The following is a 19,668-nucleotide window of genomic DNA, read 5'->3' on the forward strand; positions in this document are numbered from 1 at the left end:
CTGTGGCCGGCAGGGGCACACTTGAGGGAACTGCCTTGCCCTGAGCTTACGCATAGGCGTGGTGTGGCTGACGGTGGCGAAAAGAGCAGGAAATGGGATGGGACCGAGAGCTCAGAGGAGGTCCCACTTCCCATGCAGTGAGTGATGGGGAAGAAGGGCAGGCCCCGCCTCGAAGCAGGGGTGAGGAGCTGGCATCAGGAGGTTGAGCACTGTGGGACAGAAGCAGCTGCAAATGAGCAGGGGCGAGGTGCACCAGCCATACCAGCTGCGCTAACACTGCGGCCAAAGCTATGCCCAGAATGGACTGAAGGGAGGGATGTGCTGTGGGCAATGGGCCACAAAGTGGGGCCTTGAGTGGGGAGTTCGGGAAGTGCTGTCCAGGCACTGGTCACACAGCATCTGGGCTTTAATGATGCTTCTGTCGTGACAGCTGGAGGCCAAAGGAGACCCTGAGTTTCCTAATGACGCCCGACTGTGCTTCAGACAGAGCTCCAGTGGTTCAGCAGTGGGAACTGGACAAACCATTCACCAATGCCCGGGATCGTAAGGATTCGCAGAACTATCGCCAGAGCATAAAGCTGATACACGTCCCAGCTGAAATTGAAGCCTTGGCTCCCAAAATCCCTGAATCACTGATTCTCACAGTTGCACAATAGTGACTTCCTCACTCCATCGCTCTATTTATTTGTTGCCTTTCTACTCTAAGATTTCCCTTCTCCTAGGGTGAGTTTCACTCTGATTTTTCAGGATTTTTGAGATTTCCTACGAGTACATAGTACTTTAATAATGGGGAAAAGCAACGTTTGCAGGGAAGGCATCAGTATGGATGGAGTTATTAATGTAACGCTGCCGAGGCGGCTCCAGCCGCATCCGGTACCCTGAGGAGTGGGGCACCCTGTCATCCCACAGTGGACTGCTCAGGTCTGACACGGGAACTCAGGCAGGCGACTCTGCCCGGGTCTGTGGAGCCCTCTGAAGACAGTAACAGCGGAAGCCAGCTGTGAGGACAAATGCGAATCTAAGAACGATTCTGCCCAGTGTTGCCGATCCACAGGCACGTCCTCTTAAGGTGGACACCGCTCCCGGAACGGGCACGTCTCCTGAACTTCTCACACACAGACCTGCAGGTCCTTCTGGTCCTTCTTGCTTTCCAGGTTGGGAGTTCTCGTCACAAAGTCATTCAGCATGCTGTTGAGAGACAACCAGCTTCAGACTAAGAACGCTGCAGAAGCGAGGGGTGTGCTGGCAGAAACACACGGTAACAGGAACACTGGGTTCCAATACCTGAGAAGCAGAAAGTATCCGGGGGGAGCGAGGTTCAACTGGACGGATTCCTTCAACACGCCCAGCAATGATGGGAAGTTCTCTTGCAAGGCTGTTACTGGGAGCCTGTTTTTAAAAAAAAAAAAAAAAAAAAGGAAAAACAAAACAAAACAACAAAAAAAAGAAAGAGGAAAAAATACCCAACTGTGAACAAGTCAAAACACATATTACAAGCACATTTTAGGATTTTAGGTCCGGGCAGTTATAAAGCAGAGGTAAGACGGAGTATCTGACTGACCTGTTTCTTTTTTAGATTAAAATATGCACAAATGAGATTTGTGTACTCGGGCAAGAACCCAGAGTGTGGAGACCAGAAATCCTGCCGCTGACAGGTCAGATGCTCCTGGTTTCCTGTCTATCAAATAAAGGCCTTGAACCAGAGGGCTGTCTGATCCCTTCGGCCTGTCCAGCTCGAGTATCTGGCCTCCCCAGTGCTGCTGGTACTAGTCAGCCCCCAGGTCCCAAGGTCACCCGTCAGGAAGCTCATCTTTGGCAGCTGTCACAGCGAGCCCGAGCCGTACAACATGCAGCAGCCCAGCCGCAGCTCAAGGGCCCTGGGTTCAAGGCCTGGTGCCTGACGTACCACCTCGGGAGTGACCTCAGCAGTGCCTCCTCTGCAAGGGGACGGTAAAATCCGAACCTGCTGCTGCTCCAGCAGCTCAGGTATCACTCAGACCGCTGTGGCGGACGCCGCACAGCAGCTACCACAAGGAAAGATGTGACTGGCTCCTCTCTAAATCCCAGAGGAAGGAACTCGAACGATGCTTGGGTGAAGCATCAACAGCTAGTCTGAACTGCACCCCAGGCCCGGGGACTCCTGCCATTCTGATCCCCCTTGATCAAGCCTCCTGCAACCTCAGGATGCGGTGAATTCGAACCACGGAACGGGAACTGGGTTAACCAAGGAGCTCGTATCTGGTCGTCGGGCCACCTGACTGCGGAACTCCTGCCAGACATGTGAGGACTGGGTGGCGTCCTTGAGAGGGGGGCTCTACCCCCCACTTCCCCCTTGTTACTGCAACAGAGATGGCCCCACACAGTGGAGGGGCTGCGAGCTGTACCCAGATGTGCTGTGTAAGACCCGAGCAGCCTGGGAAGCTTGTTTTCCACCCGTGGGAAATCAAAAGCGCTAGTGAGCTCGGGACACCCAGGCAGAAGCCACGGGAAGACACTGAGGACAGCACCCAGAAGAACCATTTCTCCTTTTGCTAAAGGAAGTCTTTAACACATTTAACACTGAACATAAAAGCACTTGGATTTTATCAAGTCAGATTAGGTCTCTGCGGAAGGAAAAGTAAGATCATCAGGGTATTCTCACACCTCAGGAGGAAACTAAGACCCTGTCAAGACATTTTCTGAACTAAGGCTCTCCAGCTGTCAGCAAGTGCCGTCAACGTCCCATTTGGAATCACTGCGACGGCATGTATCATCGAGACGTGTTTGGGAAGGGCTGCATTACCTTTGGACGAAAGCGTAGCAAAACTGCAACACGGGGATATCCACAAGGGGTGCTTTCTGAAAATAAAAAGTGAAACCAATGACTCCAAGTTGGTAGGAAATGAGGTTAAAAAAAAAAAAAAATTACAATACAAAACGAAACTGAGTCTACATCCTCACCAAGCAAAGGTTTTTAAGCCAAAGCCTTTCAAATACACTAACACGCGGGAATGCATCCCGCAGGTGTAACAGAACAAAGCTATGAGGCCCCCAAGCATTACTGACTTTCCTAGCAGACTTCCAGGGCGAGCCCACAGCAGGCTTTTAACAAGTATTCAGGGAAAAGATGGTGTAATAACTGAACCTCCCTGAACAAAAAGGTGGTGGCCGATGCGGACCCTCACCAGTGCGTGCAACTAGCTACAGACAAGAGACGGTAACAAAATTCTAATTCTTAGCTCAAGGAATTTCCTCACACTCAGGCCAGACAGCGTCCCTGAATCCCAAGTGGCTGCAACTGCTTAGAAACTGGTTTTGAAAATACATTTTCCCCCTCCCTGCTTATAAGAAGTTATCTGTAGAGGTTATGGAACTTGAATTAATTTAACTAACTACAAAATGTAATTCTGTTACTTGCAGAGCCAAAAACCGGCCAGTCACGCTAACTGAATTTAAATAAAACAAATAAATAAATAAATAAACCCAAGAGCCATGTGAGACCTAGTGTTTTGTTTGCAGAGGCTCCTCCTGGAGGCAGCCCGCTCTGGGGCGGCAGCCAGCACGACGCCCGCAGGAAGGCACCACTAGCACACAGGGTCACTGTCCTGACATTTGTCGCTTGCTCAGGGTTATAAACACAAAGTCACTGCAGATCCGACGGCCCCTTGTCCCCGCTCCTCTCTTCAGGGTTGATCAATATTTATGTACAAGAGTCAAAGGCAGCAAGACCACCCGGCAGTCACGGGAGGCCCAACAAAGGCCCCGGATGTCTCCCACATGCACTGCACATCTGATTCCTTGTTCCATCCCCTGGCTGCACGGCTGGCCTATCCTCTTTCCTCAACAAGGACACAGCTAACTGGGGGCAGAAATAGTTTCACTACTTAGGATTCCTTACCACCGAAGCACACAGCTGATTTTCAATTTTGGAACAAAGGAAGGGGACCAGGGCCCTGAGCGCAACTGACTCTTTGGAAGCCATGACAGGCCTGCCACGCACGGACGTTTCTGCAGAGGCTCCCCGGTGCCATGTGCCAGGGGCCCTTTCGGAGGCGGCATCCAAGGGAAGAGCTCTACCCTAAGACAGGGGAAGCTACAAAAACGGCTCAAGAAATTCTCGGTCAGTTTTCTCACTTACAGGTGAGATGTGGATGAAAAGATGGCTGATTCCCAGGTTCCGCTTTTCTTTGCCATCCCCAGTGTGATGACCCTAACATCCAGAGCTGTATTCCTTTTATTCATTATAAAAACTTTATATCATGGTAAAATATATATACGTGGGGCTCAGACGGTTGAGCACCCAACCCTTGATTTCGGCTCAGGTCATGATCTCAGGGTCCTGGGATCGGGCCCTGCGTCAGGAGAGAGTCTGCTTGAGGATTCTCCCTCTCCCTCTGCCCCAACCCCACTCGCACTCTCTCCAAAATAAATAAATCTTTAAAATATACCTAAAATTTGCCATTTTTACCATTTTTCAGTGTCCATTTCGGTGGCATTAACATTCATATCATCGGCATCCATTGCGGCAACCATCGCCACCACGCACCTCCAGAACTTCATGTTCCCCAAAGGAAACTGTCCCCATTAGACAGGAACTCCTGTTCCCTCTCCTCCTGCCTCTGGCAACCACCTCGCTCCCTTCTGTAGAAAGTATGTAAGCAACAGGCTACTCCCGAGACCGCAGGTATGTGGAATCACGTTTTTGTGACTGGCCTCACTTGGCATGTCCTCAAGGTTCACCCACTGTTACAGTAGGTGTCAGAATTAACTTCCTTTTTAAGGCTGAATGATATTCCACTGCACGGATAGATCTCGTTCATTTATCCAATCATCCATCAATGGATACTTGGGGTTGCTTCTACCTTTTCACTATTTTGAGTAATTCTACTATAAACACTGGTGTACAGGGGCGCCTGGGTGGCTCAGTTGGTTGGACGACTGCCTTCGGCTCAGGTCATGATCCTGGAGTCCCGGGATCGAGTCCCACATCGGGCTCCCAGCTCCATGGGGAGTCTGCTTCTCCCTCTGACCTTCTCCTCGCTCATGTTCTCTCTCACTGTCTCTCTCTCAAATAAATAAATAAAATCTTTAAAAAAAAAAAATAAAAAATAAACACTGGTGTACAAATACCTGTTTGAGTAAAACTCTGTTTTTAAATAATCATCTTGTCCACTCTACCAGTTTTCATTTAGGGAATTATTCTTATTTTTTTCCTAACAATTTAATTTTTAATTTTTTTTTCATTTTTTATTCTATTTTATTTATTTTTAAAGATTATTTATTTATGTGACAGAGAAAGAGAGAGAGAGACAGTAAGAGAGAGAATACAAGCAGGGGGAGCAGCAGAGGCAGAGGGAGATGCAAGCACCCCAGAGAGCAAGGAGCCCAACGTGGGGCTTGATCCCAGGACCCTGGGATCATGACCTGAGTCAAAGGCAGACACTTAACAGCTGAGCCATCTAGGCACCCCTATTTACTTATTTTTTTAAAAATTCTATTTATTTAAGAATGTGTGCACATAGTGGTGTACATGAGTAGGGAGGAGGGGCAGATGGAGAGGGAGAAGCAGGGTCCCTGCTGCATGGGGAGCTGGACGTGCGGCTTAATCCCAGAACCCTGAGATCATGACCTGAGCCAAAGGCAACTGCTTAACCCAGACGCCCCTTTCCTGACAATTTTAAATCATGTGATAGGAGGCAATTATTTCAAAGTCAAAATAAATCCCTGGCTTCTATCAAATTAAGTAAGAATAGCTTCTACACTTTCAATGAGGCACCCTGCTTTGGTAAACACAAAAAGCTCTGGGGTGCCAGGCTGTCTCAGTCAGTGGAGCATGTGACTCCTGATCTCAGGGTCATGAGTTCGAGCCCCACATTGGGTGTAGAGATTATTGAAGAATAAAATCTATTTAAAAAAAAAAAACAAGCTCTAATGGCATAAAAAAATGCTAAACCACAAAGTCCTCTCTGTTTCAAAACCACCGCACATGACTGGCAAAGGCCTCGAGACAGCAAGGACTCTCTTGGCTGCTGTGTAGAAGCGGAGCGGCACAACTCTGGGAGCTTCACGGTTCCATTCTGGTGCCCTTTACCCAGCACTGCTGCCACCGCGGCCACACGAAGCTCTTCCTTCTCAGAATGCCTCGGAGTCCTGTCCCCAGACCTGTACTTTTCACTTTTACATAAAAATTATGCCAACTTTTAACCTGCCCTTTGACAAAGATGTTCCTCTTCTCTCTGAGCTCTGGTCAGGGCTCTCTTCTCGACTAGGCCTGTGGGGACTAGGGTTTTCAGCAGGACTGACTCCATGCCCTAACCTGAACAAACAGTGCTGTGGTTCTAGCAGCTCAAGGTGGGGTCCCTCATAATAACCACTGCCCCTTAAAATGCCTGCCCAAGAGAGCTCAAGGCTGCAAAACAATTTGCCATTTGTTGAGTCAACACGGGATAGGATCTTGACCTCCCTTCTCAGAGCATTTATTAAGAAAAGCATTATTATAAATCCTTCCTTTGGGGCGCCTGGGTGGCTCAGTGGGTTAAGCTGCTGCCTTCGGCTCAGGTCATGCTCTCAGGGTCCTGGGATCGAGTCCCGCATTGGGCTCTTTGCTCAGCAGGGAGCCTGCTTCCCTCTCTCTCTCTCTGCCTGCCTCTCCGTCTACTTGTGATTTCTCTCTGTCAAATAAATTTTAAAAAAAAATTTAAATCCTTCCTTTAAGAGGTACATGCATCTCCTGCAATAGAAAATGTCTTTCTCAAGGACCTGGGAGACATCCTCGGACATACTGCCACCGAAAGAGACAGGGCCCCTGTGTCCCAGGCTCCTGGAGTGTAGGAGCCTGCCTGCCACCAGCCCCAGTCAGCAAACCCAGATGATCCACTCACAATGACCAAGTCCTCTCCACCCCGCTTTGGAATTTTCCACTCCCTGACTTTGTTGGAGACCCTGCTTGTTCACCCTTCGTGCTCCCCCGTTTTCCAGCTCAAGTACCCTGCTGCCCCTGCACAAACCAGAACTGAGGTCAGCTCTCTCCCCCAATACAGTAGCTACTGAACAAAGTCAGTCTTTGCCACCTTTACACAGTATCTGGCTCTGCTTCCCCAGGACGCCCTTCAGGCTGCAGGTACTTGGTAAGGACCCATTCCTGGGCAGGGCGTGTCGCAGCCGGGGTGCACAGATGAAAGATGGGCCCGGCCTCCTGCGGCAACCACCTTCAAACAGGTGCACCGAAGCCCATTAGGCACACCTCATGGGGTCTCCCCCAAGCCCAGCAGAACACCTCCGTTCCCCTGCCCCAGGAAATCCAAGTTGCTCCTTCGACCTCTGCTTCCCTTCCGAACACAATTTATAACGCGTGGAGACAGGCGGGTGCTGCGCGTCCGTCCGGAAGATCCCCAGGCTTCCCACCTCATCCCCTCGGATTTGCGGCGGCCTCTTCACCACCTCCTTGGCCAGGTGCAACACCGTGTCTGTCTGCAGGGTGCTGAGCGCACAGATCAGGTCGACAAGGGTCAGCTGGGATGCACTTGCCGCTGGGACAATCTGCCAAGACAAAAAAATAGCTCCCTTAAAGGTCACAGAGAGAAAACAAAAATAAGAATGGTGCACAGAAAATATTCTACAATAGCGACCCCATGGAGAAAGAGCTTTAATCTTTTAAGTAAATATTTAAACAAAAATTGGGTAAAGGACTCTACTGGTAGGGATAAAGAGGAAGTTGAGCATTTAATCACAGGAACGTAGTCAGCATCTGACATACATTAGGAATAACAGGGGCAGGCGATGATGGGGCAGTGGCAGCGGTATGTTTGAGTGCAGAAAGCATGTCATTTCATTTTTTTTAAAAAAGTAATCTCTAGGGCGCCTGGGTGGCTCAGTGGTTAAGCCGCTGCCTTCGGCTCAGGTCATGATCTCAGGGTCCTGGGATCGAGTCCCGCATCGGGCTCTCTGCTCAGCAGGGAGCCTGCTTCCTCCTCTCTCTCTCTCTGCCTGCCTCTCTGCCTACTTGTGATTTCTCTCTGTCAAATAAATAAATAAAATCTTAAAAAAAAAAAAAAAGTAATCTCTATACCCATCGTGGGACTCAAATTCACATCCCTTGATTTTAAGAAGTGGATGGTCTACTGACTGAGCCAGCCCAGTGCCCCTCAGAAAGCATTTTAGAAACAGACCCACTTAATTGGAAGGAAGGAGAGTGGCCCTGAAAGATAGCCCTGAAAGTATGATGGCGGTAAAAGAAAAACCAGATAAACCAGGTTCTCAACAGTTGGTCTTGGCAGGAAAGCCCTGGTATGGGAGGTCCACTCTGGATGACGCAAGTCTGCATAATGTGGTCGCACGCACTTGGAAGGATCAAGTTTACCACCAGGGAAGACCCCATAGGTGCTAAGCAGGGTGGCCTGGACCACCGACCTCTCGTGCGTCCTCAGGGACCAGGAGCCTACACTGGGCACTGAGAAAGTGTCCAGGGGGTGGGACTGACCCTCTGACGGAGGTCTGAGATAGGAAACTAGAGGGTCAAGAGAGAACAAAGGAAGAGACCTATTTTTTTTTTATTTTGCAGAAATAAACCATGTCCCTGGAGGATTCAGTGATGGACCATTCGGTGGTTAAAGAACGGGTGAGTTGTGAACTGAAGTTATCTTTGGGAATAGGAATGGGAGGGTGTAAATCAGTAAAAAGCCTATAGAACCTGGTATGTCAATGTAGGTTCACGACTGGAACAAACATACCACTTGGGGGGGGGCTGCTGATCATGGGGGAGACCATGCACATGTGGGGTGGGGGGCATTTGGGAAATCTCTGTGCTTTCCCCTAAATTTTGCTGTGAACTTTAAGGCTGTTCTTTAAAAAAAAATAGTCTTGGGGCGTCTGGGTGGCTCAGTGGGTTAAGCCTCTGCCTTCGGCTGAGGTCATTATCTCAGGGTTCTGGGATGGAGCCCCACATAGGGCTCTCTGCTCAGCAGGGAGCCTGCTTCCCATCCCCTGCCTGCCTCTCTGCCTACTTGTGAAGTCAAATAAATAAATAAAATCTTTTAAAAATAAATGAAATTTAAAAAATCTTTTGAAAAATTTTAATAAAATCTTTTAAAAAGTTAAAAATTTAAAAATAGTCTTTAAAATAATAGTTTAAAGAACAGCTGTAAGACGGACTATAAGCAGGGAAGGATCCACAGGTTCTCACAGGAAGGATAAAGTACCATTCCTCGAGCTGGGTGGTGGGTTCACGGTGGTTTCTCTGATCTGTGGCACACACACACACACACTTGTATGTGTGCTAATAATTACCACATTTACAAGGTTAACTAGAAGTACTAGGTATTCATTACACAGAAATCGGAGAGCCAGCTAGGGCGAGCTCCACTCCCCAACCTGGCCCGCCCACGAGCCTCCCTGGAGGCACAGCTGTGTTATCTGTGCATCTGCGTGCAGCGCTGCATGTTACACTCAACAATAAAGCATGGACACTGCATCAAAAACTCACGATGTACTGTATGGAGACTAACGTAACACAATAAAAAAAAAAAAAAAAAAAAAAAACTAAAAACAGTGAAACCACTCCAGCAGTTTCCCCTGCCTGCCTCTGATGTCACCTTTGATGACAAGCAACTGTGGTATTTCTGGCAGAGTGAGTTCAAGTACAACTCTAAGTCTTAGACTCTACCTTCATCTTACTGAGACGTTTCAGCTTCTTTCTGCTCCACACTGTCGCGACTGCAGCTGTCAACTGAACCCCAAGATGGGCCGTCAACGGGTTCAAGAAGTCTAAAATTTTTTGTCGTATGGTCTAGAATGGGGGAAAGAGAAGAGTTAGGGCAGAGTAGTACCAGGGCTATCATGTTATACATATATTCCCAAACATGTTTATTTTTGTGGGATAACACACGACGAAAGAAATCATGAAACCACAGAGGAAGTTCTCTCACTTTGGTGGTTTTAAAGTAAACGGAAGAGGATCCCTTCGTGGCTCCAAGGAGATCCACGGGTCTCTTGTGAGTCTCCTCCTTTCTGAGAACATTCCAGAGAAGGGCCATGGTGTTGACAATTCGAGGCAACTCTTCCAGAATGGCATTCTTGGCATTTTTCAAACTGGTAGGATCGCTTACAGCGGTGGTCTAAAATTGAAAATGAATATGAGACTCAGCTGCGTGTGTGGCACTGGGTCCCTTCTCACGAGGCCAGGGCACGGGTGGGGTGGGGTGGGGTCGGGGTCTGGGCCCTAGCACTCCCCTGAGCAAGCCCCATTGGCCATGGTCCAGAAGCAACACGCTTCCTGTGCACGTCAACCTGTAGCCTTCCTTTCTGGCCACCTGGGAGTCTGAGGTTCCACGTTAGACTCAAGTCATTCGGCCAAAGCATTAGTTGCATTCAAAAATTTAATCCCCGAAAGGACAGAGCAACTGACAGCTAAAATGTCTTCAGATTGCAGATTTCACAAACACCAGGAAGTCAAGTAAAAAATATACGTGAAAAAGATGACATTTTGGGGGCGCCTGGGTGGCTCAGTGGGTTGAGCTGCTGCCTTTGGCTCGGGTCATGATCTCAGAGTCCTGGGATCGAGCCCCACATCGGGCTCTCTGCTCAGCAGGGAGCCTGCTCCCTCCTCTCTCTCTGCCTCTCTGCCTGCTTGTGATCTCTTTCTGTCAAATAAATAAATAAAATCTTTAAAAAAAAAAAAAAGGTGACATTTTATCCCAAATGGGTTACTAATAAAACAACGGGCAATGGGAAGGCGCCTCAGGGAGTGCCTGAAGAACTAACCTACATCTGCATTACTTTTGCATATTTGTGCACACATATTTGCATACACGCTTGCATCATTTGCAAGCATATATTTCCATATATATTTATGTTCCTTACAAGTGCACGTTTCTTATTTGAACAGGTCATAATCCAATGAAGACAAAACAATATATGAAATTTGCCTGGAACTCACCTGGGAGGAAAAATCTTACCTTTTTGTTTTGGTTGGGCTGTTCCAAAAGACAAAAATGACTAATGGTTGTCAGACCTTCCAAAAGAGTGAGTGGGTAATCCGGAGAAATGTTCTCCCTCTTGGAGGTTAAGCTTTGGTGAAGAAATGAGAAACTCGTTCTGAGAATTTTGAAGAATGAGGCTGTCAAGTTTTTAACCCCACCCCTACATGCAGAAACCAGAAAGCAAGCACTATCTTCAATAACCTGGGGCCCTCGTAATGAAATTGTGTTATAATAATGAGGGGCATCTTGTGTGCTATTTCACATTCATACAGTCCCTTTGGAAAAAATGTTTTCAGATGCTTTAGACTTTCTGTGAAGGTGATGCATGCTTTTATTTCTGTTTTGCAAAAGTCACGGAGAGTGGCTGCAACGCTCAGCTAGCCTGGGTATCTGTGTGGAATCAAAAACGAAGGACGGAAGCATTTAGTTCCGGGTTACCCCCCCCCCCCACAAGGCTAAATCAGCTTCTGATTAGGCTGAAAATTACCTTCCTCCAGGCTTCCCTTGCACACCAGCCACTCATCGCAAACACTGGCCTCAAGGTAGTCGGCACATATCACACGGTTTGCCATACCTGATAGACAGCTTCACGGATTCGCTCTCATACTGCTTGACCAGCTCGTCCAAATTTTTGCAGATCTGGACAATGAAAGGAGTCACTGTCCAGCCCAGGGACTTTCCAAAGTACGGTAAGGAATGCGTGACCAGGCTCACCCAGGCCGGGTGCATGCCGTAGCCATAGGCCGGCTGCAGCCCCCGCACCACGGCGGCCACCAGCAGCCCCTGGGAGGTGAGCGGGTGGGGCTGCACATACTGCACGGCGCTGATGGCCTGCTGGAAGTTCAGGGCCCTCCGCCACTCCCGGGACAGTTCCGGCTGACTGTCGGCCTCCTCTTGGACCTGGCCCAGGTGGTGTTCCAAGACGAAGAGCACCTGCAGCAGCTTCAGCAGCTCGATCTGCAGGGGGTGCTCGCTCCAGATCTGGTCCCGGCCCAGGTTGATGAGACTCTCCTCAAAGAGGCTCTCCTCCGGTGCCACCCGGCCTCGCTCGGCGGTGGCCAGCCCGTAGCGCTTCTGGCTCGTGTACATGGAGGCGGACAGCGAGAGCAGGACAAACTCCTGAACTTTGCACCTCTGCAGCAAGCTGTGAATGAACTCCACGTTCTTCCCCTCAGCAGACTTGGCCATGGACACCAGCTGCGTCATTATTCTGATCAGCACCTCCACGCTTTTGACCTGCACGTCCCGGTTGCCGAGGACATCTCGGTGGGAGACCTTCAGGTAACAAGGGTAATAGCTGCGCAGGAAACTGAGGCACAGGTAGGTGAGGAGCTCGATCAGCAGAGAGTGGGGACACACACTGGGGGACTGGGTCTGGAGCTTTCCATAGAAACTCTGGCCAACGAGGGCCTCCTGGTGGCGAGCGAGGAGGTTGGAGATGAGGTTGAGGTGCGCGGTGGAGCTGGTGTCCATGCTGGTCCTGGACACCGCCTCGATGAACTCCTTGGGGTTGGTTTTGAGCACGGCCTCTAACACTGAGAAGGCATAAAGAACTCGCCGAGAGTCGTACGGCTGCAGGTAGAGCAGAATGTGCTTGAACAAGGCCTCGATGGTCTCCTGCCTCTCCCGCTGCTGCTTCAGCAGCCGGGACGTGCTGAGGGCCTGGAGCTCCAAGTCGGCCTCCTCGTCACTGGAGAACGACTCCGAAGCCTGGGTCTTGTCTGAGTCCACGCGTGTCAGGCTTAACTTGGCACCGGACTTGAAGCCTTCCGCCTGGAAGGCGGCCAGCAAGGCTGAGCGCCTGGGGTGAACCCTGCCGCCCATGGGGATGGGCGCACAGCAGCTCTCTTCATTGCTCAGCTCCTGTGGGTCGTGGGAAGGGGAGGAAAAGGAGGACGTGTTCTCGCTGTCCGTGTGGGCAGAGCTCGTGTCTGCAGACTCCGTGTGCTCGCTGCTGTCCGGGCCGCTGCAGGCCGTCCTGTCGGGAAGGTCCACGTAGTAGGGAAGGTCATCCTCGCTCAGCTCGCTCCCAGGCGGACACTTCTCTGGTTCCTTCTCCACCTCGGCCCAAATGGCCTCACGGTCGACGGTGGTGAACTGGCTCAGCGGCACGCCTTCTTCGGAGCTGCCTTCCTGAACCTCGGGCGCTCCACAGGGCTCTTTGAAGGGGGTTTTCTTCCTGTTAAACCAACGGTGCAAGTCTTCTGAAAATTACAAAATGACAAATGACTTCAGGACAGAAGAGGGAGCTCTGATAAGTTAATTCTAGAATGATCTTTATCTGAAACCCAGACAGAGAGATCGATGTTAATAAAATTCCCCCATAAAACTACAACGCCAGAGTCTACATCGTATTACGGACAGAGGCAGACCAAGTAAAAGTGAACGGGTCTTTTAAAATGTTCAGGGCATCAGAGAATATTGGCCACACTATCACAGAAAATACAAGTATTGCAACTTTTACGGGGAGGGTGATTAAAAAAAAAAAAAAAAGCATATTATGCTGTTCTTTTCAAGAAATGAGTTTCCGGGACACCTAGGTGGCTCACTCAGTTAAGCCACTGCCTTCAGCTCATGTCATGATCCCTAGCTCCTGGCATCGAGTCCCGCATCCGGCTCCTTGCTCAGCAGGGAGCCTGCTTCTCTCTTTGACTCTGCCTGCTTGGGTGTGCTCTCTCTATCTCTCTCTCTCTGACAAATAAATAAATAAATAAAATCTTAAAAAAAAGAAAAAAAGAAAAAGAAAAAAGAAGTGAGTTTCCTTTTAAGAAACATATCCCACAGAAATGTCAGGTTTTCAAAGCGGGAAGGTGCTCGGTGAATCCTCACGTGTGAAGACAAGCTGGAAGGTGCACAAAACGTGACAAGACTGAGACAACTTACAGCACAAGCTTGCCACGGAGGACTATTGGGGTTTCTCAAAGACACATCTGTGTGTACTGATATGGAGCAATGTGCAGGATGTATTTAGTAAAAGAAGAAAACCCAAGCCACAGAACCAAGCTGTACTGAACGAGCTCCCTTAGGGGACAACACCTATAACACGCAGCTCTGAAAAAATCTGGAAGACTGTCCACGAGCCACCAACAGGACCTAGTCCTCTCAGCGAGCACTGCAGGGGACTTCCGTGCGTGGTTTGACCTCCTTGTTACTCCAATTGTTAAAATAAGCATGTAAGTACTTCTGTAATCAGAAAATATGCAACACTTTAGAATATTCGGGTCTCCTCAAAACGGACCACCACCCAGAAAGAAGTCTTTGGTAGGTACCACCAACCCGATCTTTACAGGCAGCTCTCTGCAAAACTATTCTGTGAGCGTCAAGCAAGATTAGGGAAGGAAGAAGAAGAGACATTAGGAATACATGAGCTGGGGCACCTGCGTGGCTCAGTGGGTTAAGCCTCTGCCTTCGGCTCGGGTCATGATCTCAGGGTCCTGGGATCGAGCCCCACATCCGGCTCTCTGCTCAGTGGGGAGCCTGCTTCCTCCTCTCTCTGCCTGCCTCTCTGCCTACTTGTGATCTCTGTCAAATAAATAAAAAATTAAAAAAAAAAAAAAGAAAGAAAGAAAGAAATACACGAGCTGCCTAAGGCTCACGGTGATGTTTTCAAAATAGGTATCTCCAGGGATAGGGTGGGGGGTAAAGCAGAACTCTTCTGGTAACTTCCAGGGAAAGAACAAGGCAGGGAAAAGACATTTTCTCCTATTAGGGCCACAGCAGGAAACATGGGTTAGAGGACGCAGCAGGAAGTGCCCTGAGACTTTGAAAACTGGGACGCGCGGTGTTAGGACTTTCTTCTTAACGTAAAGGAACTCTAGAAGAATTTAGCTACCACAAATGATAGCCAAACTTTGAAGAAGGTGCTCTACTTTCTCATAACATGGAATAACAGAATGGCTTTTCTTTGAGAAGGCAGCCAACTCTTCTTCCTAAAGGAAAACTAGGGGTTCCGGTTTGGGTCAGGGAACCTTGTAAAGAGAGGAAGGGTCTCAGAAATGACTGCTTATGGGGGTGTTAGGCTACTTCTCCCTGTAAGATAAGACTGGTGCAAACAGAAAATTCACAGCCCGGTGGGCTCAGCAAGCTAAGTCAAAACTTGTGAAGTCATCACTGAGAAAACGGCAGGAAGTCATAAAACACCGCTACTGCGTTAGACATGTTAGTTCATGAACTGCGCTAGGCGCTAATCACCCACATGTAATGTGCTCATCGGGTTTATTTTAGGCTCGTTTCTCTTCTTCCTGCCTATATTCTACTAATTTGCGCTCAAGATGCCTCTCGGAGTGCCCGGGTGGCTCAGCTGGGTAAGCCTCTGACTCTTGGCTTCAGCTCAGGTCATGACAGAAAAATGAACAGGCAGAAAAGAAACCACTCACCTTGGGTGTTGAATGTTCACTAATAAAAAAGTTATGTTTTAGATACGTACAACTGACCCCATGACATGGAAATTTCAACTTCTTGGTCGTTCATAGCTGGAGGCAACCTCAACTACCCCTCGATCTAAGCAGGGATCTGGAGAGAAGTGTCAGCCTAGCCAGAACTGCAACTCTCGTAAGCGGAGGCACACTGGGAGACACTGGGGGGGAGGGTCTGTTATTCTTTCCTTCTGCCTTAGGTGCACTTGAATTGTTTTCAGTAGCAGAAGAATAAAAAATAAGCTATTTTTATTGGAGCATGGGTTACTGTATCTTTTTTTATAAAAAAAAAATCTGATTTTTCAGTGAAAACAAACCCACTCCCTAGCATTTCTAAGTGCTGGTTTGTCTGCTCCTCACATTTTAAGAGTCTTTACAACTTTACAAAGTGCCCTCACACTGCCAGTATCCGGCCAAACCACTGAGCAGGGCTAAGTGCCTCGACTGTCCCCCTTGGCAGCTAGAGTCTAGAGCTGGGTCCAGGGGTCCTGGAGCCCCTTCCCTTGCTCCCACCCAGGGACACTGGGGACACAGTGCTCCCCCGGGTGTCCTGAGAGGTGTGCTCACCTGCTGTGTTCTCCTGCTTGAGGCAGTGAATGGAGGTCCTCTGGGTTTTGGGCTGGAGCAGGAGCAGGAGCATGGGTTCCAGGATGCGGGCCACATCCCCCAAGGAGAGTGCGCGCACCAGCCAGCCCTGGGCTGCCGCGCTGATGGCGCCGTCCGTGCAGGCCAGGCTGTCCAGCACGACGAACAGGGATCTGTGGGTGGGAGGGGTATCATGGGGCCAGCATCTGGCCATCCCATGCACCAGGATGCTCCTGGGGAGCTTCATCCATGCTGGGCCCAGGAGACCCAAGCAGATAAAGACAAGGGGATTTCCACCCTAGAATCACCGGAGGACCTTTTTAAAATCCTGATGCCCAGGCTTCACCCCAAATTGATTAAATTGGCTATGGGGGTGTCCCCCCACCATCAGAATCAGCTGGCATTTCTCTAAGGGTGTGTGTCTGGCCCCACACCTAGTTTTGGAAACAAGGAAGGGGATTTTTTTTTAAGTGCAACAGACTGTACTGCAATAAAATTCACATCTCGAGCACACGGTTGATGACACTCAAGTGCCCACACTCGGTGCAGCTACGGCCCCAATAAAGACCCAGACTACTCCACTTCCCTACAAAGGTCCCCTCACAAGGCACCATCTCAAAGCTGCTCAGGTGATTCTGCTGCATGGGCCTCCCGCCCCAAGACCAAATTTAGAAAATCCCTACTACACATCCACACGAGTCTGGCCTGAAGTCACTCAGGGAATCATGGGAATTGTTTGCTGGGCATCCGGAAAATGGGGTCATGCTATCCATTTCACACACTTTTCCCTCCCGGCCCAAGACCCCACCCAGGAACCTCGGCAAAGTCTCCTTTGCATTAAGAGTAAGTACCCCTGAGGACCACCTTACCTGTCAAAGGAGCGATTGTGAGATGTCACACGACTGCCCTGGGTCTCTCTCGTCAGGTGCCAGATGACGGAAAACCTAAACAGAGCTTCCAGTCTCGTTCCCTTGATGAGGAAATAAACAGCGTGAGGCACCTACTCCTCTCACAGCGCACTACAGTCACAGCAAACCCGCCTTCAGTAACACACACGACTCAGCAGAACGACGGCCACGTCAGCAGCAGTGCTGGGCCCTCGGGGGTCTCACGTGGCCCCGGGGAAAGGAACCGGCACCCTCTCCTCCCGGACATGGTAGAGCACGTTCTCAAGACTCCACATTAGCTCATGTCCAGGGTCAGACCTGGGCCTGTGGTCGAAGATCACAAGACCACGAAGAGCACGGTGTTCTCACATACCTCAGACGTGCCAGGCCCAAATGGCTCAGAGCACAAGGACACAACCGCCAAGAATGGCCAGGGTGACATATTCTCTATGACTGTTTACTTCACCAGTAGCTCTAGGATCCCTGCAAGCACTCAGGATCCTGCAAACATCATGGGAGTTGGGGGAGATTTCCCTGATGGTCTTAATATGGACACAACCCATATTTTTAGGACCCTAAAGGGGATGGCCAGTCCTTCTGAAGGCCTCCCAATCCTGAGATCCTGTAACACCTCTGCTTCGTGATTAGGATGACCACTGAGCCCCGGAAGGGTTGAATATATGTAAGTCTGCCCCAGGCACGTACAGGGATGGGTGACCTGGCAGTTGGGATCTTTGCAGGACGGAGATGACAGGCTGCAAAGACCTACCTTGTCAGGGTCCAGGAGGGCATGGCAGATGATGTCTTCACAGATGTTGGCCGTCGGGGCCAGGCAGTGCAGCCGGTAGAACAACTCCACACAGGTGATGTGATGCTCCCGGGTCTCCTTGTTCAGCTGATTCCAAAGCACACGAGCCACCCTCTGGGGCAGAAGGCAGAATGTGTGAACAGAGGCAGCGCCCATGCTTCCTCCTTGTGCCAGTCCAATCCTAGCCCCGAGGAACTGGGTCCTCAATATACAAAGGAGTACCACTAACAAACAAAAGGAAGCAAACCAAACCCCAAACCAAACCAAACCCTCACCAGGTGACATTCCAGGTTAAACTCGAAGGTGTCTCTATACCCAATATGGGGCTCAAACTCATGACTCTGGGATCGGGAGTCACAGGTTCAACTGACTGAGTTAGCCAGGCATCTGAAAACTACTTTTCTTAATTTCTAAGCAAGCTCTATGCCCAATGTGGGGCTTGAACTCATGACCCTGGGATCAGGAGTCATGTGCTCTATCAAATGAGCCAGCCAGGTGCTCCTTGAAACGTGGAAGTTTGACCTTGTAGCTAAGCACACTGCAGCTCTTGCCCAGGTATCAGCATTATTTCAGGGAAGAAATCAACTGGAAGCAAGAACCTACTGGCTGACATATCCTTTCGACAAGACAAGCACACTTGACCAAGGCTTACTACATGCTGTTACAGGGGTTTCCAGAGCTGTGGCCTCCAGGAAGTGTGGTGGATTTGCACTGGTCACCAGTCTCGAGGCAGACACACTCACAGCACCTTACCACCTAGGGCTGGCTTACACTGGTCACCATGTGGTACTGACGAAGAATCATGGCTTTCTGCTTTAACTCCACAAACCTGTCCGTTCCCATCACTGTGCACAGTGCCATGGCAGATGCCCAGTTCATTTTCAGGTCACAAATCACACCCAAATCAAGCCCTCCACGTCCTCAGCCCTGATCTTAGCTCTTTAAACCTATGGGGCCTGGAGTGGCTAAAGCCCCTCCCAAAGTCCCAGGGAGCACCCAGGAGTGGGGGGGGGGGCTGACCCAACCAGATGAGACTCAAAGGGAAGGACCCACTTCCAGAAGGGAATTTCTGAAGGTATTCTTCCAGGTCATGGGAAAAGACCACGCATCATAAACTGTGGTATTTTATAAATACATCTCAGGTCAAATGACGCTTTTTGACCCATTTATTTCTATTTGACAAAACTATCTTCTCTGTTAGATCAAATTAACCGTTGACTGGCTGGAGCTCCTAACCATTATTGTCATTACTTTTTTAGTCTAAGGGAATATGACCAATTACCAAATTGCAATGAAACCCGATACAAAACTTTTAATTAAGCAGAATAATCCCCTTACTTGTCATCCCTGGGGGCAAATTTATGCGGAGGAAACTGCTTTTGGGAGGTTTAAAACCTTGTTTTTTGAAGGGTTAGGGAGCTGATGTTGATCACAACACACACCCCTGCTCCTTGGTCGGTGTTGGGCTTCTCAATCCCTACGTTCTGGACACTGTCTTAGTGAACTGAATTCTGCCATTACCCCCTGATTGGGGAGGTCGGGGCACCCGTGGGATAGCGGGCCTTATTCCCTGCATGGCGGGCGACGCAAACACCGGCATGTGGGCTGTTCTGTGGGAATGAGCAGAAGATCGGGGCCGGCCCCGCACCTGGAGCCCGAGAACCGGGGCAGGGCCCGCTGCGGGTGTGGGCGGCTTCACTGCCTCCGACGTGGGAAGCAGCCAGCCAGTGCTGCCCTTCTGGATGGCTTTACACTCTACAAAGTGCACTCCATGCCCGGGGAGTGGTAAGCACTCAGATACGTGCCAAATACGACTTAAAATAAAAATCGAGGCTTCAGAAAGAACTCAGAAAAGCCTGCCTTCCAAAAACATGACCAAGGGTACATCGTCAAACAAGAGTGTTTAATGCAATCATTGTTATTCTATTAACAGCTTTCCGAAGACTCACAGACTTAATTCTTCCTTCTGTTCCATTCCCTGTGCCTTATGACACAATGACCCACCGCTGCTCAGATAC

At 49.7% G+C, this 19,668-nt stretch overlaps 1 protein-coding gene across 14 annotated transcripts in view; it reads right to left on the reverse strand.

Annotated features, from left to right (window-relative positions):
* The window catches only part of DOP1B (DOP1 leucine zipper like protein B), a 109,431-nt gene that overhangs the window by 21,433 nt on the left and 68,330 nt on the right, over nt 1-19,668 (reverse strand). For 11 of the 14 annotated variants that reach the window (XR_014309399.1, XR_014309400.1, XR_014309401.1 and 8 more), the window contains 11 exons: nt 17,612-17,764; nt 16,825-16,925; nt 15,938-16,128; nt 11,530-13,159; nt 10,932-11,043; nt 9,903-10,091; nt 9,641-9,763; nt 7,384-7,518; nt 2,783-2,838; nt 1,285-1,389; nt 1,122-1,188 (listed from right to left, as the gene is read on the reverse strand). Coding sequence is in view for 9 of the 14 variants with exons in the window: in XM_082722651.1 (XP_082578777.1) it covers nt 1,122-1,188; nt 1,285-1,389; nt 2,783-2,838; nt 7,384-7,518; nt 9,641-9,763; nt 9,903-10,091; nt 10,932-11,043; nt 11,530-13,159; nt 15,938-16,128; nt 16,825-16,925; nt 17,612-17,764 (2,862 nt within the window). In the remaining 5 variants the exon portion in view is untranslated. The remainder of the gene's footprint in view (nt 1-1,121; nt 1,189-1,284; nt 1,390-2,782; nt 2,839-7,383; nt 7,519-9,640; nt 9,764-9,902; nt 10,092-10,931; nt 11,044-11,529; nt 13,160-15,937; nt 16,129-16,824; nt 16,926-17,611; nt 17,765-19,668) is intronic. The other 3 variants (XR_014309398.1, XM_082722654.1, XM_082722653.1) reach the window with 1 other exon arrangement.

This window comes from Mustela nivalis (genome assembly GCF_964662115.1).
Source record: "Mustela nivalis genome assembly, chromosome: 1".
NCBI classification, from domain to species: Eukaryota; Metazoa; Chordata; class Mammalia; order Carnivora; family Mustelidae; genus Mustela; species Mustela nivalis.